The 25,735-nt window shown below is 38.6% G+C and overlaps 1 protein-coding gene across 1 annotated transcript in view; it reads left to right on the forward strand.

Annotated features, from left to right (window-relative positions):
• Nucleotides 1-1,345: 1,345 nt before the first annotated feature.
• The window catches only part of acer3 (alkaline ceramidase 3), a 72,182-nt gene continuing 47,792 nt past the window's right edge, over nucleotides 1,346-25,735 (forward strand). The window contains exons 1-2 of the mRNA XM_051927089.1: nucleotides 1,346-1,530; nucleotides 7,218-7,328. Coding sequence (XP_051783049.1) covers nucleotides 1,428-1,530; nucleotides 7,218-7,328 — 214 coding nt within the window. The 5' untranslated portion in view covers nucleotides 1,346-1,427. The remainder of the gene's footprint in view (nucleotides 1,531-7,217; nucleotides 7,329-25,735) is intronic.

Genomic DNA, 25,735 nt, shown 5'->3' on the forward strand with positions numbered 1-25,735 from the left:
ACGTACACCCCTTCATGGCAACGGTATTCCATGTTGGCAGTGCCTTTTTCAGCAGAATTATTTGCTCTGCCACATTGCAAAAATAGTTCAAGAATGGTTTGAGGAACATGACAAAAAAGTATAAGGTATTGGTATGGCCTCCAAACTCCCCAGACCTAAATCTGATTAAGCAACTGTGGGAATGGCTGGAAAAGCAAGTTTGATCCACAGAGGTCCCACAGCTTACAGGACTTAAAAGAATCTACTGCTAATGTCTTGGTGCCAGATACCACTGGACACCTACACATTTCTTGCAGAGTCCATGTCTCAAAGGGTCATAGCCATTTTGTCAGTACAAGCTGGACATATTCAGTATTAGGCAAGAGGTTTTAATGTTGTGGCAAAGTTTGGGTGGGGGCTGAATTTTGCTTTGATTTGTTAAATTTAACTTGACTGTATGGAATGTTATCTGTTTTTAATTAAAATCAATAAAAATTTTAAAAAAATAATGCTGTGGCTGATCAGTGTGTATATACAGTATATATATATATATATATTTATTATATTTTTTTTAAGTGCCAAGAATATGTGGTTGTAAATGTCATAAAAACACTATTACACATCACTGTACTTATGTGCTGATATTTTCTCCACAAAATGCTCCGTTGAAAATTCTTGAAATAAATCTTAAAACTGCCTGAGGAAATGGCATTAAAAACATGAAAAACGCCACACAAACGCTGGAAATGTACAACGTTCAAATGTACAGTGAAATTCTTACTTGCACGTTGCAATCAACATGCAACATGTCACCATATGCTGGCATGATGATTAATGAGCAGAACTACCTTACCTCAAAACTGTGTTTTTACCTGACAAATCTCACATTTAACAGTTCTATCACATTATTAAGAAACATAATTAGTGCATTCTATTTAGGCCCTTGAAAACATCAGCGGCTGCAAACTTTCATTGCAACTAAATTCTTAATCAGAGACTTACCAACGTTGAACTTATATTTTAGCTAGCTGAAGTAGCAAACAAATAACTCCTGTTATGTTATTTCTGTAATTGAAGTAGCTTGCAGAATAGAACTGAGCTTGCCCCCATAGTTGCTGAAAGTATTATAATAAAATAAAATAAAAAAATCAAAGAATATTGCATCCAACGTTTTACCATACAAAAACTGTTGATATTTGTCGAGACGCGTTCAAGACAAGAATGTTTATTTTGCCATGCCTGGCAAACATTTTCAAATCAGCAGACTACGCAAAGGTGCCCAACACATTCAAAATTTTGAACATAACTTATGAATATTAGTGTGCGTAGACTTCCTGACGATTCGGCAAGTCTCGACAGCACACGCGCCCCACCGCGCTGCGCTCATATTCCGTTTCTATGGTGATTCGCTGCCGTGTCCCCTCCCCGCGTGCCTCGGCTTTTTCATCATGGCTCCTGCTGCGGACAGGCCCGGCTACTGGGGCCGGCCTACCTCCACCCTGGACTGGTGTGAGGAAAACTACACTGTGTCTTTCTACATCGCAGAATTCTGTAAGTTAACCAAGGCCGTCCGGAGCCGCGAGCTAGTGCTGGGTATGCGGTTGTGCGTGCTGGAAGGCGGAATCAAACTGACATTGGTGATCGTCAACCTTGAAACTCTCGTGGCCTGCGTGTGTCAAATGTGGTTAAATGATCGGATAGGCACTCGCGTGTCTTTTCCCATTACAGGCGGCGACTACAGTTTTATAGTGTTTAATTACGACTGTAAAAGATTAATCTGTACCCAGATGTCTGCTCGTAAACCCATATCCGCATACTGCCATTCAAACGCCGGCGAATCAGCCTATGGCAGTTACTCATTTGTTTTTTCCATGTGCTGTCAGAATCTCATTAATTTATTTCGTTATTTCTTTAATTGATTAACTGCCGTGCTTCGGTCATAGCTGATGGCCGTACAGGTGAACATCACTTTATTGTGATCGCCGATCAAAACTAAATTGCATTTCTACGCTGTTGTAAGTAGTGGTTCGTTGGAGTTTTGTAATGCAAGAAACAGATGTTCATTAAAACTACATCATTTACCCCCCGAAAAACCTTATTGTTATATTATGTGCAATGGCAGATTTGTAGTATGAAGTGAGGTAATCTAGAAGAGATTGGTGAACAGCATGTGGAGTTGTCCAGTATCTTGACATCTCATGCCTCTGATGGTTTTCAGTCCCTTTTTCAGTTCCGCACATTTCACTCGTCAATCGCTGTTGATTTTCAGGTTAACCATTTGTTTTAAAAACAAATCTGATGATTGTCTTGTTACAGGTTTTGCTGTGTATCATCAGAAGTAAAAAGAATTATTCGACTTAATTTTCCTGGAAATTCACTGAAGGTTTTTCTTATGCTGTACTTGTTAAACTATGCATCTGTTCATTTTATTCATATACAATTTACAGTTCTGTTTTTACAAATCACACTTCTGATGATTTGTAAAAGAAGAAAATCCAACCATCAGTTATCAAATTGGCTTAATCCAGCTCAGGTTTTTGGCCAGAGCCTGGTCTAAGAGGACATTGGGTGCAAGTCAGGAGACGATCCTGGATGGGGTACCAACCCAATTGCAGGACACACACGCTCACCCATGCAAGTCATAGGGAGGAAGTAAGAATGTTGGCTATAGAGGACGGGCTCTTAACAGATTTAAAAATAATTTCGGAAAAAAGTGCAGAATCATAGAAGAAAAGCTTTAAATGTGAAAAAAACATTTTTCTTAGTTAAAAAATAAAGCAGTTTGCTATTTCATGCATGATACTCTGAGCACAAATAACCATCTAATTAAATAGATTCAATCAAATGCAGTAAATACTGTTCGTTGAGAAAGTTGCTCAACTGGAAAATCAACAGCTACAGTACCTTTATGAAGAAGCACTGTTTGCCAGAGTCTTGCAGGAAAAAGAATTCTACTGTTTGTAGCCTTAGAGGAAAAAGAATTCCAAGAAGCACATTAAAGAGTTAACTACTTTAGGTAAAAATTCAAGCAGAATAAAAATTGATAATTTTTGGCAATAAAATTCACACATTTCACTCAAGTTGAGTCCTTGTAAAGCTTACTCAGTGCCCTGATTTGTCTGTTCCTTGGCAGCATAGTTAAAATAGAAAGCCAATTGCAAACATTACCCCTGAGAACACTTGCTACAGACTTAATTCATCAGGGAGATATGCTGATTAAGAGTTTTAGTTTTTATTTATTTTTTTCTGCATGCGGCCCTTTTATTTCATTTACTGACTTGTATTCACTGTAACTATTGTACAATGAAATGAAATAAAATTGTTAGATAAGAAAGCATGAATGCCTTATATTTGAAATATAACAACATAAAGGAAGACATCTGTTTATGGTAGTTTTGTACAACTTTCCCAATATTTCCTGAACGGGGTACCTATCCATTGCAGAAGTGTTATCTTTTTTTGTTCAGCCAAATTACCTTACATGTTAAGATTCCCCCATCACATTTTGTTTCAACAATGTTTCCTACCCAAAACTAACTGTTTCAGTGTACACTGAATAGTATATGATCATTAGAAAGAAAAATGCTTTGAAAAGTACAAGAATATTTGCCAGTTTGATCAGTAACAACATATACCATACATAAATTGTTTCTTTTAACATGGAGGCATAAACTGCGATATGTATTCTTGATAAACAACTATCAGTAAAGGGCATTTATTTAAGAAAAGAGAAAAAAGGCTGAATTAAGTTCATTGATCTCCATCACACTGGTTAGAAAAAATTATCAGCCACTAAGGCTTTCTGGAGAAACAATTATTTACTCAGCTAAATGTTAATAAAATACACAAGTTTCTTCACTTAAAAATGTATTCACTGCTGTAAAAATTCTTACTGAATCAACAGTTTCATAACATTACAAGCATCCTATTGCTGTTAGAAAAAGGAAAAAATATTTTTATTGTGTGCTCACTAACATTCAAAGCTTTAGAACTCCTTACTTGTCTTACTTTTCTGCGTCTTGCGACTCTTGGTTAGCTGTGTGTAAATGTGGGTGAGGGCATGAGTCTCCCCATCTAGAGTTGGTTCATGCCTTGTATATAATAATGTTGGGGCAGGCCTAACCCCAACTCCCTGCAATGCTTAATTATATAAGTGAACTGCCGAGTTGTTGTTTTCCTTGTATGTGCCTTCCCTAGGTGCTTTATTTCTAAATAAAGATACTGCTTCCTATAGTTTTGGCCTTTTTGGTGTCATCCTACAAAAGCACACTCTTCTATTAAAGTATACAAAAATAACAATTAACTATGGTTTACTTAACTTCCAGTACATGTTTAAATTGACTAAGCATATGAAATATATTATTATTTTAAACCTGGGAAAATTAAATTCTTTAGTACATCACAACACTTAATAGACATATTGTACATTTATATACTGCAGACACATGAGAACAGCATTTAAACTACACAACAGAATGTTTTACATCTAGAAGTAGAATAGGCACCTTCAGTAAAATATAACTTAGTTTGGGGTAATTCTAAAAGGGTGAAGATATGTGCTGGAGACTGCAATGCCACACCTAAATGGAAAAGCCACATATCTACAACACATTACAATCTACAAAATATGGATGGTGTTTGCAAGGTCAGACTATAGTAACTTACCATATTGGCAAGACTAGCAAGGAATATACAATAACTGGCATCAAAATCACATGGAAGTTGTGTAAAGTGATATAACAAGATATGTTACAACAACAACAACATTTATTTATATAGCACATTTTCATACAAATAATGTAGCTCAGGGCGGCACGGTGGCGCAGTGGGTAGCGCTGCTGCCTCGCAGTTGGGAGACCTGGGGACCTGGGTTCACCTCCCGGGTCCTCCCTGCGTGGAGTTTGCATGTTCTCCCTGTGTCTGCGTGGGTTTCCTCCGGGCGCTCCGGTTTCCTCCCACAGTCTAAAGATATGCAGGTTAGGTGGATTGGCGATTCTAAATTGGCCCTAGTGTGTGCTTGGTGTGTGGGTGTGTGTGTGTGTGTCCTGCGGTGGGTTGGCACCCTGCCCAGGATTGGTTCCCTGCCTTGTGCCCTGTGTTGGCTGGGATTGGCTCCAGCAGACCCCCGTGACCCTGTGTTCGGATTCAGCGGGTTGGATAATGGATGGATGGATGGATAATGTAGCTCAAAGTGCTTTACATGATGAAGAAAAAGAGGAAAAAAAGCAAAGTAAGAATTAGAATAAGACAACACTAATTAACATAGAATAAGAGTAAGGTCCGATGGCCAGGGAGGACAGAAAAAAAAAAAAACTCCAGATGGCTGGAGAAAAAAAATAAAATCTGCAGGGGTTCCAAACCATGAGACCGCCCAGCCCCCTCTGTTACCAGTTATCTTGGTTGATGGAAAATACTTTATTTACCTAATCAGTTATCCTGAGCTAGAGTACCACATTTCATCTGCAGGCACTGTCACCACCTGTATGGAAAAATAAATTTTACTGAGAAGTCGCAAGAACAGAGAACCCTCACAACTGACCTTTTTCCCTGCATTTGACAGCCCAGAGGAATCTCAATATGGTGACATTAAATAGCCGAAGACTGGAAGGTGCAATTACAAATTTAAAAAAATTCTGATGATACATACAGCTGACAGCTTTGCAAAGAAGCTAAAAACTGTCATCTAGACATGGGAACTCAAAGGTAAAATAGTTGTGTGCATTTATGATAACAACCAAGATATTATGGGCTGTGAATACCCCTACGCCTGTGAATGGGGCTTTGATTACTAGGCATAAACGGACTTAACATGCATTCCAACAATAGCAAGAAGTCACCAGAGAATGCCTGGAACATCAGTGCCATCAGAGCAGGTGTTCTTCTTGGCTGTTGGCACGAGGACTAAGCTTTCGGCACACCTAATTTTTTTTTGTTTCTGTTTTGATGATTCATTTGCTGAGGCACAAATCTATAATATTCAAGAAACAGCAGAAACACACTGACTGACACAGCTTAAATATAAATGCACAATCATCAATCTTTTAGTATACGTTTAATTTCGGCATGCAAACTTATTGTTTGTGGATGTTTTTTTAGATTCCTGACAGTTAACATACTATTCAAGTGTGTTTTCATGGCAACTTTTGTGAAATTCACTATATTCAGTTTTGAGTTTGTTCTTCAGCAATGCACATTTATTTATAAGAATGGAGTAATGCGCAAATTTGACAGTATTTAGACTTGAAATATTGTGGAATCAAGTAAATTCCTAAATTAAAATGTGTATACATCTGAAATGAGATTACTTAATTAAAAAATCAATGACCATGGTCTCTGCGTGTAATGTATTTATTAAAAATTGACTATTTGGCTCCTTTTCTTCCTAACAGGTTTAAACTATAGAGTGTCAACACATTAGTTAGTCATCCCTTTTAGATGCCAGCAGCTTAAATATGCATGCACACATTCAGAAATGTTTTAATTATGCTGTTTACATTAACATTAACTAAAATATGAAATTAATATACTGTATTACAGCTGTGAGGAATCAGACTTTGCTATCCTGCTTCATATTAAGTAAAAAATAATGACAAAACATAAAAAAAATTTTAAATGTGTTAATTATTGATTAGAAAACTAAAAATAACTTCAAATCATTGTTTTGAGTTTTAATTTTACATAATAAAACTTTTATGATTTAAGGTTACATTTTAAGATGTTAATAATTCATAATATATTCTTAATACTTTTTGTCTATATTCAAAAATATCAAAGCACAATATATTAACCTTTTTCATTGTAATGTTTATTACAGTTTTTTGGTTTTTTTTTTACACAGTTTTGATATTTATAGTCAATACTTGCATCATTAACACTGAATTCAGGGATACTGACAATTACATAATAAACTACTACCGGTAAATAATGTGTTGCAAAACCTGCTGGGAATCCCTCTTATTATTAAGTTTACTACTACGGCAAAAATAAAGGGTTGCCTGCGATTTTGAAATATTGTTTGTGGCTATTATAATTAAAGCAGATTGACAAGATGTAAAAAATGGCATCTTGTATGAGGAGAGATTCATTGTGACTGGCTAAGTAGAGTCCTATAATGTCATTGCATACTTAATTAGAGAGTTATTAAGTGAAATTAAGTTTAGTGTATCTTGTAGTTTTTTCTTAAGTAATTTTTAATATTAAGCATTCATTATATTATACATTTTATTTTCCTCTTTCAGGGAATACTGTGAGTAATTTGATCATGATTCTACCTCCTATTTATGGTGCCATCCAAACAGTAAAAGATGGCCTTGAGACCCGTTATGTTTTTGCCTACTTAGGACTCACAGGTAAGAATTTTTACTGAGATTTGCACAATTGCTTGATTGCTGGTGAAAAAGTAGTACTTTACTATGTAGCAGTTAATTCATTATTGCATTTTCAGTTAAATTAATAGAAGTGCTTGATACTAGGAACAGTTGTTTAAAAACAGGGTAGGTATTGATGTATCATACAGAGCTTTCATTTCTGTGGCACAAAGAATATATGTTTTATTTAACTCCTGTTTCACACCTTATTAAACATGCAGACTGATAAGACTTACAGTAAAGATGTGAATAAGGAACGAATAGAGAGGAGGAACTGACAGATGAGCTCGGCAAGCAAAGAGACTGTTGTGGTAGATCGACAAAGAAGAAAAATATTTTCCAACATAGTTGGCATAGAAGAGTTGTATTCCATAGTGCTGTTGTAATGCTTGCCATTTTGCTTCTAAATTGCATTTTGTAAAGTTTGAATGATGTATACATGCACAAAAGGCAAATTGTTTATTGGTTACTACAGTTTTGAGATAAATCCCATGGCCGAAAGGTAGGGCTGGGTATCAGCACTAATGTTCCAATTCGATTAGATTTCAATTCACAATGCCCCAATTCGATTTAATATCGATTTTATCTTGAATGAATTAGCGTGCACTAATTCATTTGTGCTGGGTTTTTTAGAGATTACTTAACCATGCTGAAGGCAGTAGCTGACACCATCTACACTGGAATTCAACAGAGCAAACACGAGCTCCCAAAAAGATGCAATATTGCCTATATTAAGGCAGAGGCAAAACCCCAGGTGGAGCTCACGTTCCCAATTGGGCTGCTAGTCTCAGTGCAGGAATGACAGCTGAAGGCTAAAATAGGAAAGCAGTTGAAGTTTACGGAGCAGTTCACAAGGATGACATTCAGGCCAGAGTTGGTCCTAACATCTGACCAGTCTAAGCTAGTGATCATAATTGAGCTTCCTGTTCCCTGGGAAGACTGGATAGACAAGGCCCATGAGCGTAACAAGGCAAAATACCTGAACTTGGTAGAGGAATGTAGAAGGAATGGGTGGAAGGCCTGATGTGAGCCCATTGAGGTGGGCTGCAGGGGCTTTGCAGGGCAGTCTCCACATCGGGCACTCAGTCTCCTTGACATTAGAATGTTGCAGGAAAGAAGAGCCACCAAGAACATCATTGATGCTACAGAAAAAGCTTCTGGGTGGTTGTGGATTAAGAGTGGTGATCCATGGTGCAGCACCCTACTTGGGCACAAGCTGGGGACTGATCCCCCACAGCTGGATCGCCCAGGTGAGGGTGTCTGATGATCTAAGACCCGAAACACCTTATGATCCTGGGTTCATCACTGATGATGTGTCCAAGTTGCACCACTTGGTATATGAAGAAACAAACATAGAGAACATTAATATAATGTGACATATTTGAGTAACAGTTTATTTGAAGGGTGTCTGCATAGTGACTTCATAACCTATGCATAAGCATGGAATGACATTTAAGAAGATATACAGAAATACCTGATTGGTAATAAACTATTTAACAACAGTATTTGGAAAATGCAGGACAAAATATCATTGCTCTTTTATATTTAAAAAAAACCTTCCCAGCACTACACTTATTCAGAATTCTGCATAATATTACTAACATATGTATCGTCACATACGTATTATGGATTGCTCCTTGCAATGGCATGTACTTTATGAGACGTCTATATCATCTTATGAATAATGTTATTATAAAATAATCAAATATTTCTTCTTAAATAATAAGTACGTTTTTCAATAACCTATTCATGTGTTATGAATCTAATGTGTTATGAGTTAAGGAAACGTCTGCCAAGTATATTGGACCAATAATTGGCCAAAAGGTGACCTGAGCTGTGCAGCAGCAGTGCAAACCCTGCACCACCATGCCTCTGTGAGATCAAAGAGAAAATAATGCAGTCACACAATCATATATTTTATCAAAACTAAGCAGAACTGCCAAAATAATAGTCAAAAGTCAGAAAAAATAAGTAAGTCTTTCAAAGGCAGAAAATTCAAAGTGGCTTGTCATGATTGAAGCCGCTGGCTTGTTCTATTTTTTGAAGTCACACTGAAGGCCCTCCAAACTGTCTGTGCTGATGTTTAGCACTTCTTCTTCTATAACTTCTATCAAAAAAATAGAAACATCTTGTAAATAGTAATAAATCTTTTGTTATTATTATTATTTCATAGTCTCCTGTGTTTGAAATAGGGGGGTCCACATCAGGCTTCATCAAGGTTTGTTTTTTATCTCTACGTGGCTAATGATGCATACATAAGGCACACGCCTTCATTTCTTATACTAACATGGAACTTGAAGATTGATCTGCACATTTGGCAACAGAGATAGCTTATTATTTATGCTGTACATGTTTCATAAAAATAAAATTTTGAGAGCCTGAATTATTTGTTACCTGTTTTACCACTATCTAAGTCCCAACAGAGTCTGTAATGTAAATGATCAGCATTATATACCTGGGGGGCAGTCCCATCCAATGTTGGCTACTACAGCTCCGCGGGATGTTGCGCCTGCCTCACAGAGCATTATGGGTCACTGAGGAATAAAGTTCTCCTAAACTGGCTGAATTATCAATTAAAAGAAAAAGGGCGAATGCAGTCAATTATCTGCCAAAAATGCTTTGCCAAAATTTGCTGATCAACACTAGTGGCTAATATGGCCACTAATATGATCTGTGTGGTACAGCTTATGGAGCTACTTCATGTCAGTTGCTTTGCACACACACTCACTTTGGCATTGCAGACTTCTCTGAAAATTTCAGTAATTGCCTGCTTGCATTGCCGGGTAATAATAATAATAATTCTTTGCATTTATAACGCTTTTCACACTACTCAAAGCGCTCAGCAATTGCAGGTTAAGGGCCTTGCTCAAGGGCCCAACAGAGCAGAGTCCCTTTTGGCATTTACAGGATTCGAACCGGCAACCTTCTGATTGCCAGTGCAGATCCCTAGCCTCAGAGCCACCACTCCACCTGTGCGGTAAGGCGCGTTGCAAATTTTTTCCACTGTAGCAGTATAGCTAGCCACCTACTTAAAGAGAAGCAACTTTTATTAGACTTTCCAACACACAAACTTGTGATTAAGGTGCTCACTCAATGGAACAATACATTGGAAATGCTGGTAAGGTTTTTGGAACAGCAGCCAGTCAACTCAGCAACTCTGCATATAAGTAGCAAGGTTGCTTCTGGTGTGACTAGCATGCATGTTGTCTGCAACACATCTGATTGTTACATAGGAATCTGCTGCCCTGTTTAGCTATTATAAGTTAGGGCTGCTCTCTCTGCTGACCTGAGAGAAGTGGCAATGCTATGCTTACAATATTCATAAAGCCTGGGTACAATAACTTCACTCATTTGCTTTCTGTTTGGTATAGCATACTGCAGATTAGGGAATCGCATTCCTGGGAATGAAACTGCTGGAATTCCTTGAAAAACGGGAATAGCCAAGCTCGTACAGTATATATAGCGTGTAAAAGTGTAAAAATTGATCATGAAATAACAGAGTTATAGTTGAAAATAATTTAAGGTGGCGCCATTGCTGCAGCTTGCACTTCATCAGACAACAGCTTGAAGACAGCAACTTGAAATTGCAATGCGTCAGTCTGTTGCAGCCGCATTATCTGTGCCAAGAAACTTGCCATCACAGAATGATGACGAGAAACTGGATGCATCAGTAAAAGCTTAAACTGCAGTGTTTCAGAGCAACGGCAAGCACGGGCGTTGTTTAGAACAAGTGTATCAGTATCTGATAACTGTGCCACCTACTTCAGTGGAGGCAGAGCGTGCTTTCTCAGCGGCTGGCGAACTCTGCACAAAGGTGCGCTCTCACCTGGACGACCGCACGCTCAACACATTGTGCTTTCTACGCTCTTATTTCTGCAACTAACTAGATACGTGTACTTATATGACAGCATGAACTGCTTGTGGTTAAGGTTAGTCTTTTATTGATGTCAACATATTGCAGTAGTTTTATTAAAAATAAGTGTTGCTCGGTCTAAAACCGTTCACATGTGAGATACCCATGCACTGTGTCATTCCCAGGAATGAAATGCGGGATTCCCAAATTCCCGGGAATGGACTCCCTACTGCAGATCCAAAGCCCTCATTTTCAACAACTGTGTAGGGTCTCATATCTTTACAGATAAAAACTGCTATAGATTACAGCATTAATTTTGACAATAGATTGTGATTTATTTTTAGTCTTAGTCTTCTGACTAAATTGCACTTTAGTTTTAGTCACATTTTAGTCATTTAATTATTGTTACCTTTAGTCTAGTTTTAATCGACAAAAATTATTAATTTTAGCCAAGAAAAAGTAAATCGGTTTTAATCAACTAAAAGTAAAAGTAAATTAGTCAAACGGTCAAAATCAGATGTACATATATGCACATTCTAATATGTGACATAAGTGATTTTACTGCATTCTTCACATTTTAAAGGTTATACTCATAAATATTAGTTTGCTGTCAAAAACCAAATGAATAACACAAATTTAGTGTTTGCTGATTTGTATTCAGCAATGAAGCAATGTTGTTTTGCTATAAAGTACACGTATGTTGTGGACGTCAACGCCAACACAGACATACACAGTAACACAAGTCCAAAAGCACATGCTTTATTTCTTTTCCTTTTGACAACTCTCAGCACAATGCACAAATCACTGAAGCAATATTGCTCAGTCGCTTCTTTCTTTCTCTTACTTTTCCTCTCTCTTTATTTGTTTTTCTCTCTCTTCTGTTTCTTAGCTGCCTCCACTCCTCTCCCAGCAAGCTTAGTCTTCCTCCCTCCCGACTCTGGCTCCCGAGTTGTGACAGCTGTCCCATTTTATAGAGGTGCGATGGCAGCCCTGCAGAGGAGTGCTCAGCCATTTTCCACACGCCCCCTGGCAGTGGCCACAGGCCCCAGCAAGCTTGAGCTTCCCTGCTCTGTGGCACTGTAGCAAGCCAGGGGGGTTTCTCTTTGTCATCCCGTTGTATTGCCCCGTGCAAGCTCATTTCTCCAGTCCTTCCATTACAGAGGTGTCCTGGCCATGTAAGAATCTTGGCTGCCCATTACAATTTTTGTATTATTTGCGAGATGCACTTCAAACACTGAAATCCTAAATACGTTTTATTTTAGTATTGCCTCGATTTTTGTTTGCTACGACCAGTTACAAACTCTATGACTGTGCAGGTGAACATATGTAGATGTGCTCATTACAATTAAAGAATGTATGCAAAGCTTCTGTTCCTTTATTGGGACTGTAGGACACTGTATTTAAAGTGATTAATACCCCGTCATTTCATCTGCTGTAACAAATGCATGACACTACAAGCTTAACAGTTACAACTCATGAAAGATGCATAGCAAATCTGATATTGCTCTCAAAGCTACATCAATCTGTTTCTTTAGTAACTCGTAAAGGGATATAACTGGCAATGACAAAATCCTATGTATATCTGTGTGCTGGCTTTTTTTAGCGGAGCAGAGTGCAGCAGGATTCTTCCTGACATGACGATTACCTGATGGCGCCCAAACTGGTGTTACCCAATTACAAGCGTGCATACAAGTTTTTAAAATTACATTACTGCATTCATGTTCGTTATTTGTAGGCGGACCGTGTCATGTGTAATAGAGATATGTAAAGAGCTTCACATAGCTCATTATCCAATTGTCTGTTTGTAATATTTTTTTTGTTTATTTTTCGTCAACAATGATTTTAAAAGCATTCTTCTTAGTTTTCCTCATTTAAGCCATATTTTTATTTTGTGTTCTGTTTTCGTTACAGAAAAAATGTTGAGAATATTTTTTGTCTTAGTTTTTATCAACAAAATTAACAGTGATATATTGTTATTTTTTGGGGACAGGGCAAATTGAATAGACGCTTGGAGCTATCTGCCATCTCCAGTGTGAATTGTTTAGGCTCTACTCGTTTGGATGTCGACTGAGAGTATGTTTATGGGTGGCATCGGGATAAATGATTTCCCAAATTTGTTGTTGTACAACAGTACTTCTGAGTTGAACAACTTACATATGGTTTTGTTTTTATCCAATTGTTGTTTACTGAAGCACCTTTTGAATCCATACAAAGTCCATACATCTGAATTAAGTGTCAAAGACGCCAATGAGATAGTAACTTGCTTTTTCTGTAGAAAGCCTTAACAGGTGCATTAGCAACATCTACTGGATCTGACACCAAAAACGAAGTTACACAAAAATCTACATATATTAGTTGAGCAGGTTAGAGATTCACAAGATCAGTCTTGAGACTTTAAGAACCGATATTGAATCATTTAAATGAAAAATAACAATTAATCGGAAAATCGATATTTTTATCCTGTCCTAGCTGACAGACTATTCGTTGTAGTGCAAAAGTCAGAGCCTCATGAAAATCCATCCATCCATCCATTTTCCAACCCGCTGAATCCGAACACAGGGTCACGGGGGTCTGCCGGAGCCAATCCCAGCCAACACAGGGCACAAGGCAGGAAACAATCCTGGGCAGGGTGCCAACCCACCGCAGGACACACACAAACACACCCACACACCAGGCACACACTGGGGCCAATTTAGAATCGCCAATCCACCTAACCTGCATGTCTTTGGACTGTGGGAGGAAACCGGAGCGCCCGGAGGAAACCCACGCAGACACGGGGAGAACATGCAAACTCCACGCAGGGAGGACCCGGGAAGCGAACCCAGGTCCCCAGATCACCCAACTGCGAGGCAGCAGCACTACCCACTGCGCCACCGTGCCGCCCCTCATGAAAATCAGATTGTAAATAATTCAGTTGACAGCCTTAATGTTTATTACTTAAACATTATCTCTTCGGCAAGGATGAGCACTTTCCTCAGCAAAATTAATAACAAAGTGCTTAACAAAGTGGATGAGTATAGAATGCAGCTGAGTGCACAGTGCTACAGGACAAAGAGAGACAGTAAAGCACAGTACAGTAAAACAAAGCTATAGACACATGTTTATTTGTATATGTATGTATGTTTCCTTATTGAGTTAGTTTTACAATTGTTTGGTACATGATGCGCTCCAAATGCAGTGGACTGTTTATGATCAATTATCTTGCGATTGAACATAGACCTAAATGCCTTTGTTTTAAACACGTTGCTTTAACATTGTTGTTTTTATCTGATAACAAGATGACCACTGCCAGTTCTGAAGACTGTTACTTTCAACTGGAGTCGGCACTCCTTAAAGAATTTTTCTTTTTCTGTTAGGCTAAGGTGACAAGGAGGGTGGACCATCTATTGACATTTTGTTTGATTTTGCCTCATAGTTCTTTTAAAATTGTATTAAAAAAAGACCTTAACATTGACTAGTGATGGTTATTCTAAGATATTTAAACTGTTTTGATATAATGAATAAATAGATATTCAGTGTGTTATGATGTGCTATACAATTCACTTTTATTCAAAATCCATCCATCCATCCATCCATCCTCTTCCGCTTATCCGAGGTCGGGTCACGGGGGCAGCAGCTTGAGCAGAGATGCCCAGACTTCCCTCTCCCCGGCCACTTCTTCTAGCTCTTCCGGGAGAATCCCGAGGCGTTCCCAGGTCAGCCGGGAGGCATAGTCCCTCCAGCGTGTCCTGGGTCTTCCCCGGGGCCTCCTCCCGGTTGGACATGCCCGGAACACCTCACCAGGGAGGCGTCCAGGAGGCATCCTGATCAGATGCCCGAGCCACCTCATCTGACTCCTCTCAATGCGGAGGAGCAGCGGCTCTACTCTGAGCCCCTCCCAGATGACTGAGCTTCTCACCCTATCTTTAAGGGAGAGCCCAGACACCCTGCGGAGGAAACTCATTTCAGCCGCTTGTATTTGTGATCTCGTTCTTTCGGTCACTACCCATAGCTCATGACCATAGGTGAGGGTAGGAACATAGATCGACCGGTAAATTGAGAGCTTTGCCTTACGGCTCAGCTCCTTTTTCACCACGACAGACCGATGCAGAGCCCGCATCACTGCGGACGCCGCACCGATCCGCCTGTCGATCTCACGCTCCATTCTTCCCTCACTCGCGAACAAGACCCGAGATACTTGAACTCCTCCACTTGAGGCAGGATCTCGCTCCCAACCCTGAGAGGGCACTCCACCCTTTTCCGGCTGAGGACCATGGTCTCGGATTTGGAGGTGCTGATTCTCATCCCAGCCGCTTCACACTCCGCTGCGAACCGATCCAGAGAGAGCTGAAGATCACATCCTGATGAAGCAAACAGGACAACATCATCTGCAAAAAGCAGTGACCCAATCCTGAGTCCACCAAACCGGACCCCCTCAACACCCTGGCTGCACCTAGAAATTCTGTCCATAAAAGTTATGAACAGAATCGGTGACAAAGGGCAGCCCTGGCGGAGTCCAACTCTCACTGGAAACGGGTTCGACTTACTGCCGGCAATGCGGACCAAGCTCTGACACCGGTTGTACAGGGACCGAACAGCTCTTATCAGGGGGACCGGTACCCCATACTCCTGGAGCACCCCCCACAGGATTCCCCGAGGGACACGGTCGAACGCCTTTTCCAAGTCCATTGTGGACTTTATTCAAAATATACAAAATAATTTTGAATCCAGGGAGCTTATAAAATGGTACAGATGGCTGTGGGTCTGATATAAAAAAAATCACCTCCATTTAGTTATATTTTCTGTTTGAATCCTTCTCTGATAATCCCCATTAGCTCTGGTTTCTTCCAGGGATGAATAGCCAATAGTGCAATGACTACCCTAAAAGCATTGACGATAGGAAGCATTGTTTTGTTGAATATCTTGCTCTAATTTGAAGTACTTTAGGTTCATGCTATTAATAGAGACTAAGGCTGCTGGACTAGTATAAAATAGTTTATTCCATGCAAGTATCCAACCCAGGTTTGTGCAGTGTAGTAAAATAGTCCCACTAGATTTTATTAAAGACTTTTTCTGAATCCAGAGGTAATTAGTGGGTCATATTTTATGAATAACTATATTGCCTTAAGCAGGTGCCAAAGGTCTTTCTAAGTCCTTCGAGATAAGACTTTCACTAGTATGTTAATATTATTATTCAGGAGTAAAATTGGCCTATACGATGCACACTGTGGTAAGTCTTTATTTTTCTTTGGAAACATGTTAATTGATTGCTTAGTGAAATGTTTGGGTTAAAGATTTATTTTCTGTCACTTTTACTGAGAAATAACCACATTCATAATAATGATGTTGTGATTTAAAAATAACTTGTTCGCATCCTCTTGTTGTCAAAAGATTAAAATCTTTCTTTTCCTAAACAGTGGTTTATTAGGAGATATTAATGCTTTCCTAGTCTCTAGTTTATCTGTATAGCAGAGATATGAAATAATTTGTTTTCTTAAAACTGCCTAATTTCATTTCCTAGACTGCTCTTCTGAAAACCTTTTAGGATACATTGCTCTCTAAAAATCGATTTGTTTGGACATGAGTTCTGTGGAACAAATGACGTGTAAGGGCAGGCTGTCAGTTCTACAATCCAAAATTAAAGAGTTAAGGTCCAAGTTGAGAAGCAGACCTGACAAAGTGGTCTTTTTTGAGGTTTTGTCTAGGCCATGCACCAGTTCAGGTAAGACTGAGGAGAATAGAAAGTTTAATGCATGGCTCAAATCTTGGTGTAGGATAGAAAATCATACTATAGGTCTATGGAGGATTTGGGCTTCTTCAGAAAAAGATGCTCCACCACGGCAGGTTACATTTAAACTGAGATGGGGCCTGAGTATTGGGGGAGGTGTATGAATAGGTTAATCAAGGATTGTTTAAACTAGAGAATGTGGTGTTCAGGTGTAGGACATTTAGGATAGGCCAGATATAAAACTTTACATGAAGAGACAACAGTAGTGTAAAAATATTTACACCAGGTAACCTCAAAGTCTAAGTGACAATGTAAAATGTGTAATACATTTAAAAATTCCTTGCTTAAATGTTAGGAATATCAAAAATAAAACAGGTAAGTCAGAGTAGTTTGCAATTTATATAGTTGAGCCTAATTATGAGAATTTAAGAATAACAGAAAATTGGCTAAATTATAAAGATGGGGCATTAGCTTTTTTTTTTTGCTTTTTTTTTTTTTTTTAGAAAAAATGAGTAAAAGTGAAGTCAAACAGTTGCCAGTTATGTGAAACAGGATTTAATTCCATGTCTTCTGCGATTGTATGATGAGGCACATGTTAGTAAGGATGTCTGGATTCAGCTAGAAAGTCGTAGGGACATATGCGTTATATTGGGAGTGTGTTATATACTTCCCATTGCAGAAAATTGTTTCAATGTGCATTGTTTTAATAATATTAAAAAGAAAGTTCAGAGGGTGATTTTTATAGTCATGGGGGAATGTAATTACTGAAAATTTTTACACGTAATCGGTAACTATTTTTAACACAATATTAAAACACCAATGAAAGGAAAAGCCTGTCAAGATTTAGTATTTTGTAATAATTAAGATAGAATTCAAAGGTTATACAGTGCATCCGGAAAGTATTCACAGCGCATCACTTTTTCCACATTTTGTTACGTTACAGCCTTATTCCAAAATGGATTAAATTCATTTTTTTCCTCAGAATTCTACACACAACACCCCATAATGACAACGTGAAAAAAGTTTACTTGAGGTTTTTTGTAAATTTATTAAAAATAAAAAAACTGAGAAATCCCATGTACATAAGTATTCACAGCCTTTGCTCAATACTTTGTCGATGCACCTTTGGCAGCAATTACAGCCTCAAGTCTTTTTGAATATGATGCCACAAGCTTGGCACACCTATCCTTGGCCAGTTTCGCCCATTCCTCTTTGCAGTACCTCTCAAGCTCCATCAGGTTGGATGGGAAGCGTCGGTGCACAGCCATTTTAAGATCTCTCCAGAGATGTTCAATCGGATTCAAGTCTGGGCTCTGGCTGGGCCACTCAAGGACATTCACAGAGTTGTCCTGAAGCCACTCCTTTGATATCTTGGCTGTGTGCTTAGGGTCGTTGTCCTGCTGAAAGATGAACCGTCGCCCCAGTCTGAGGTCAAGAGCGCTCTGGAGCATGTTTTCATCCAGGATGTCTCTGTAAATTGCTGCAGTCATCTTTCCCTTTATCCTGACTAGTCTCCCAGTCCCTGCCACTGAAAAACATCCCCACAGCATGATGCTGCCACCACCATGCTTCACTGTAGGGATGGTATTGGCCTGGTGATGAGCGGTGCCTGGTTTCCTCCAAATGTGACGCCTGACATTCACACCAAAGAGTTCAATCTTTGCCTCATCAGACCAGATAATTTTCTTTCTCATGGTCTGAGAGTCCTTCAGGTGCCTTTTGGCAAACTCCAAGTGGGCTTCCATGTGCCTTTTACTAAAGAGTGGCTTCCGTCTGGCCTCTCTACCATACAGGCCTGATTGGTGGATTGCTGCAGAGATGGTTGTCGTCCTGGAAGGTTCTCCTCTCTCCACAGAGGACCTCTGGAGCTCTGACAGAGTGACCATCGGGTTCTTGGTCACCTCCCTGACTAAGGCCCTTCTCCCTCGATCGCTCAGTTTAGATGGCCGGCCAGCTCTAGGAAGAGTCCTGGTGGTTTCGAACTTCTTCCACTTATGGATGATGGAGGCCACAGTGCTCATTGGGACCTTCAAAGCAGCAGAAGTTTTTCTGTAACCTTCCCCAGATTTATGCCTCGAGACAGTCCTGTCTCGGAGGTCTACAGACAATTCCTTTGACTTCATGCTTGGTTTGTGCTCTGACATGTACTGTCAACTGTGGGACCTTATATAGACAGGTGTGTGCCTTTCCAAATCATGTCCAATCAACTGAATTTACCACAGGTGGACTCCAATTAAGCTGCAAAAACATCTCAAGGATGATCAGGGGAAACAGGATGAACCTGAGCTCAATTTTGAGCTTCATGGCAAAGGCTGTGAATACTTGTGTACATGTGCTTTCTCAATTTTTTTATTTTTAATAAATTTGCAAAAACCTCAAGTAAACTTTTTTCACGTTGTCATTATGGGGTGTTGTGTGTAGAATTCTGAGGAAAAAAATGAATTTAATTTTGGAATAAGGCTGTAACATAACAAAATGTGGAAAAAGTGATGCGCTGTGAATACTTTCCGGATGCACTGTATATGATTGAACCATTAGGATCTCATGATCATAATATGCTTCTAGTATTTTGGCAAAGTACACATGCAAAGACTAAGACTGCTATGCATAACCGGCATCATGTGTAGATAAATGGAAATAATTATTAATGAAAAGATTAAGCATCACATGGCAATAATGTGTATTAGTGACCGGTCATCATGGGTTTAGATGAAGGATGGCATATTTTACTAATATACTGGAAATCTATGAGGATGCAACAAAAGATATAATCAAAAAGGGGCATATGATATCTGTCTTGACTATTCAGAAAGATTTTGATAAAAGCCACATGAAAGGCTAGATCGCAGACTAAAAGAAGTGGAAGTTCAGGGCTTAGTATATTGGATTGCAAAGTTGGAACAAGCAGAGAAAGCAAAGGATTATGGTGTAAGGAACCTTACCACAGTTAGGTGATGTTAAGAATGGTGTCCCTCAGGGGTCAGTGCTGGGGATGCTGGTCTTTTTAATTAATATATATTGTGAGATTTTTGAGAGCCCAACAACCCTCCAACTGCAACCAAGGATGGGATTGGTTGTCCACCACCAATTCAACTGTAGATTCGCAGGCTTACAACATAACATGTATGTCGTTCAAAGGTTGATGTGGGGAACATTTAAAACTGGCCACTGACCTATATATATACTTGAGGCAAACAACACAAATATTTGGGGATCCTTCCCATATATTATGATGTAGCATTGAGTAATCACAAGGGACTGATACCAATCTTTACTGTAAAACAACAAAAGACAAATTAACTTGGTTTTTATATTAAGGCAGCAGGAAGTAGGGTATGATCATCAGGATGGGATGGAAGTGAGGTCATCAAGACGGGATGGAAATAAGGTCATCAGGACGGGGTGGAAGTGAGGAAAACTTTGACTATTCTTCTGCGGTCTGTAGGGAGAAAGAGAGAAGGCATTAATACTCATCACTAACCCCTTTTCTTACATTTGGTTGCCCTGAATTGGACCCTTTGGCTGCCTCCTAAGTGCATGTGTGTGACAACATATATAACAATCTGGAAAGGAGTATAAGTAACAAGCTGGTTCAGTTTGCAGATGACATCAAACTGGGTGGAACAGCAGACATTCTAGTATCAACTGACCCTTTGCAGAGAGAGACTAGAACAGAACACCAGGTTGGCCAAATTAGGAAGACCAACAGGATGTTAGTTTGTATAGCACAATGTTTGAAATACAAGCAAAAGAGGTTGTGCTTAAGCAATATAACACACTAGTAAGGCCTAATTTGGAGTACTGCATGCAGTTTTGGTCTGCATATGGCATAAAAGAAAATAAAATGTTTCTCATAATTGCAAGCTGTCATATTGTTTTATGTTTTTCTGTAATGTACCTATCTGAAACAAAGCTTCATGAAAAAAGTAGTTTTCATCATTTCTCTAGCAATATATATAGTCTCTAATAATTAATTGATATTGCCAATTAAACACTGCTTAAATGTATATATACATGCAATTATATGTTTTAATCATTTTAAATCATTATATGCACTACTGCTGTTTGCTCTTCAAATACACATTTACTATACCGGTAATTACACAGGTGTATTTTATCTTCAGTGTTAACAACCAGACTTTCATTATTCTGGAGGTGTAATTATAAATTATGGATTACCATTTTATTTATGTAATACTTATGCTGTATGACACACTGCATCAAATAGTAAACACAGTACAAATCTTTTAAAAAGCCTATTATTTACTATGCAGCAGTTTCAAATTTGTGTTTATTTTTTCTTTTTCCAAATAAAAGTGTAACCTGTTGCATTGTAGTTAAACAAGCACACGGTCCAAACTCAAACAGTGTCCCTTTTAATTAAAGGTTTGAATTCCTTAAAGTAGCTTTTTTGCCTTTTGTCTAGTTGCACAGGACGACTTTTCAGATTACTTTTGTTTTCAGTTTATTACTCCTCTTCCTTTAAAGTAAAGGCTAATATACCAATTGCTTTTTGTTCGCTGATAGAACATGCTTCCGCTCTTTGGCTGCTCTTTATTTACACTATAGGTAATTTGCTGCAAAAGAAAAAACAAAAAAGACACATGCTGACTCAGCTTCAGTAATATCTTGCATAAGGAGCACTACAACTAAATTACCATAAAGCTTAGAAAAGCAGAGGCCACAAATATTGTTTTTTTGTGATCAGCCTTTTTACCGATCACTGATCGAGTCTTTTTTTAGTGAAAATTGGCAGTCGATTAATCGCAGCATTCCTACTGTGAGGTATGAGGAAAGGTTGAAGAAGTTTAACCTTTTCAGTTTAAGCAAATGGATACTAAGCAGTGACATGATTGGAATTTTTAAAATTAAGAACGGAATTAATACAGTGGGATACTGGCTGTTACTTTAAAATGAGTTCTCTCACAAGAACACTGGAGCACAAACTGAAACTCATTAAGGGTAAGAATTTTTTTTTTTACATAGAGAACTATAGACTCTTGAAATAAATTACCATCTACTGTGGTAGTGAGTAGAAGTTTAAGTACCTTCACAACTTGACTTGATATTGTTTTGGAAAAATCACGAGATGGGATTGGGCAAGCTTTGTTGGGCTGAAAGGCCCATTATCATGAAATTTTGTTTTAAAGTATTTCCCACACCATTTATGTAATGGTTCCAAGTCAACCCCATGGGGTAATATTATCCCCAGAGTTATTCATTGCAATTTCAGATGCTTTGTACCAGAAGGAATAACAAAAAACTATTGCATACAAAGAAGCTTTTCAGTACTAATAGTGTATAAGTGGAATGTATAAGAAAGTGTTCAGATCTCTTCAGTTTCTGCACATTTGTATTGTTTCTGTACAATTTGTATTGTAGATTTAATTTTAAATGGATAAATTTACCCTCTTTGCTCATCATTCTACCGTCAGTAACCAATAATGATAAAGTGAAAATTGTCATCAGGAAGGTTTGTAAATGTATTAAAAATCAAAAACTGAAGTCTTTCATTCATACAAGTATTAAGACTCATAATTTGGTACTTTGTGGAAGTCTCATTGGTACCAATTACAGCTTTGAGTCGTTTCAAGCTCTGTTAGATTGGAAAGCATCAGTAAACTACCATCTTCAGGTCTATCCACAGTTGTCCTATGGCATTTAAGTCTGTGCTTTGGATGAATCACTCCAAGACATTCAGAGACTTCACCTGAATGGGGTAGCACAACATACCAGTTCTAAAACAGTACTGAAAACCCCAGTTTTTAAAATGGGTAGAACCCCTCACTTCCCTCCCTTGCTCTTCAATTAAATATACATAGTGCGTTTAGGTGGAATTACCACGAATGGGCCCTGCTGTTGTAAGGTATATATTTTTGTAAACTTGTTGAAGACTCCAAGGAGAAGTTCTACGCAACCCACTGCTCTAAAATGCTTTGTGGAGCACAATGTACAAGAGTAGTGCGCGAAGGTAGTGTGGTGGAGAAGGCAGGTTCGCATGCTTGTGGGATAAACAAACAAGAAAAGGTAAAAGGCAGTACCTGGTCTTTGCCTAAAGAGTTCAATTTTAGTCTTGCCAGACCAAGAAATCTTTTCCCTTCTGCTCTCAGACTCCTTTAAGCTATCATATGCTTTTTACTCAAGAGTGGCTTCCATTCAGCCACTTTACCATACATGCCTAATTAGTAGAGTGCTGCTGAGATGGTTTATTTCCAAAAGATTGCCCCGTCTCTGCAGAGGACTTCTGAAGCTCTGTTAGAGTCACCATTGGGATCGTGGTCACTTCCATAATGAAGGCCCTTCTTTCCTGGTTACTCAGTTTGACTGGAAAGCCAACTCTAAGAAGAGACCTGGTGGTTCTGGCCTTACTCCATTTCACTATTATTGAGGCCACTGTGCTTCTGGGAATACTTGAAGTTTAAGAAATGATTTTATATCATTCCCATGATGTATGCCTCACCACAGTTTCATTGTGGAGGACTATAAAGTTACTTAGATTTAATGGCTTGGTGTTTGTCCTGACATGCAGAATGAATTGTGTATATGCCTTTCTAAACAATGTTCAATCAGTTCAGTTTGATTCAGGTGGACTCCAGTCAAGTTCAAGACACATCTCAATTATAACTAAAACAAACAGGATGCACCTAACCACAGTCTGGAGTGCCACAGCAGAGTTTCTGAATACTTACATAATTGAAAATTTCAGTTTTTGATTTTTAATACAATTGCAAACATTTTTGGAAACAGGTTTTCACTTTCACATTATGGGATATAGAGTCTAGATTGATGGGCAAAAATGGTGAATATATCCATTTAAAATTAGATCTGCATCAGTGTGCAGAAAGTGAAGGGGTCTAAATACAGTCTGAATCCACTGTATGCCTTAAATGCAACAGTTTTTAGTTTCACTCAATTGGTCAGGTTAAAAGTAAAGGCTAAATCAAAAAATGAGTAAATAAATCACATTTAGCACAATGGAATTAATGAATGTCACACAAAAATATCTGTAGTGGTAAGTAAGAAGGATAGATAGCAAATGCAAACATCTCTCATTTACTGTAACTGTCCACAAAAAAAAACATTACTAGTATTTCAACACTCAGTTGAAAACAGTAATACTGTGCAAGAAACTAACCTTAAGAACAGTTGAAATGAAATTGATAAGATTTGATTCAAATATTATTCAGCTTAAAAATAAAAAAAAATTCCTCTTACTGACTTATAAACTACAAATTAATCTGTAAGTAAACTATAAAAAGTTGATCCCGAGCAATTAATCATGTGGTTAATCAGATCGAACGATAAAGGACTTCATTAATCCACCAGTAATCTTCAGTCTGAAGAAATGGAATTTGTCAAAACATGTAGGATTCAGTGTACACACAAAAAGCATGACCCCCAAAGTGGAGGTAAGTGTAGTTGAGAAAAGTCCTGATTTCATTCAGCAGGTAAGCCTTATTTATTCTTAGTAAGTAAATACAGTATATGCATTGTTAATATATTTTACATATGCAGTGGTTAAAAGACACTTACAGTGGTGTGAAAAACTATTTGCCCCCTTCCTGATTTCTTATTCTTTTGCATGTTTGTCACACAAAATGTTTCTGATCATCAAACACATTTAACCATTAGTCAAATATAACACAAGTAAACACAAAATGCAGTTTGTAAATGGTGGTTTTTATTATTTAGGGAGAAAAAAAAATCCAAACCTACATGGCCCTGTGTGAAAAAGTAATTGCCCCCTGAACCTAATAACTGGTTGGGCCACCCTTAGCAGCAATAACTGCAATCAAGCGTTTGCGATAACTTGCAATGAGTCTTTTACAGCGCTGTGGAGGAATTTTGGCCCACTCATCTTTGCAAAATTGTTGTAATTCAGCTTTATTTGAGGGTTTTCTAGCATGAACCGCCTTTTTAAGGTCATGCCATAGCATCTCAATTGGATTCAGGTCAGGACTTTGACTAGGCCACTCCAAAGTCTTCATTTTGTTTTTCTTCAGCCATTCAGAGGTGGATTTGCTGGTGTGTTTTGGGTCATTGTCCTGTTGCAGCACCCAAGATCGCTTCAGCTTGAGTTGACGAACAGATGGCCGGACATTCTCCTTCAGGATTTTTTGGTAGACAGTAGAATTCATGGTTCCATCTATCACAGCAAGCCTTCCAAGTCCTGAAGCAGCAAAACAACCCCAGACTATCACACTACCACCTCCATATTTTACTGTTGGTATGATGTTCTTTTTCTGAAATGCTGTGTTCCTTTTACGCCAGATGTAACGGGACATTTGCCTTCCAAAAAGTTCAACTTTTGACTCATCAATCCACAAGGTATTTTCCCAAAAGTCTTGGCAATCATTGAGATGTTTCTTAACAAAATTGAGACGAGCCCTAATGTTCTTTTTGCTTAACAGTGGTTTGCGTCTTGGAAATCTGCCATGCAGGCCGTTTTTGCCCAGTCTCTTTCTTATGGTGGAGTCGTGAACACTGACCTTAATTGAGGCAAGTGAGGCCTGCAGTTCTTTAGACGTTGTCCTGGGGTCTTTTGTGACCTCTCGGATGAGTCGTCTCTGCGCTCTTGGGGTAATTTTGGTCGGCCGGCCACTCCTGGGAAGGTTCACCACTGTTCCATGTTTTTGCCATTTGTGGATAATGGCTCTCACTGTGGTTCGCTGGAGTCCCAAAGCTTTAGAAATGGCTTTATAACCTTTACCAGACTGATAGATCTCAATTACTTCTGTTCTCATTTGTTCCTGAATTTCTTTGGATCTTGGCATGATGTCTAGCTTTTGAGGTGCTTTTGGTCTACTTCTCTGTGTCAGGCAGCTCCTA

The sequence above is a fragment of the Erpetoichthys calabaricus genome, chromosome 4 (genome assembly GCF_900747795.2).
Source record: "Erpetoichthys calabaricus chromosome 4, fErpCal1.3, whole genome shotgun sequence".
In the NCBI taxonomy this organism is placed as follows: domain Eukaryota; kingdom Metazoa; phylum Chordata; class Cladistia; order Polypteriformes; family Polypteridae; genus Erpetoichthys; species Erpetoichthys calabaricus.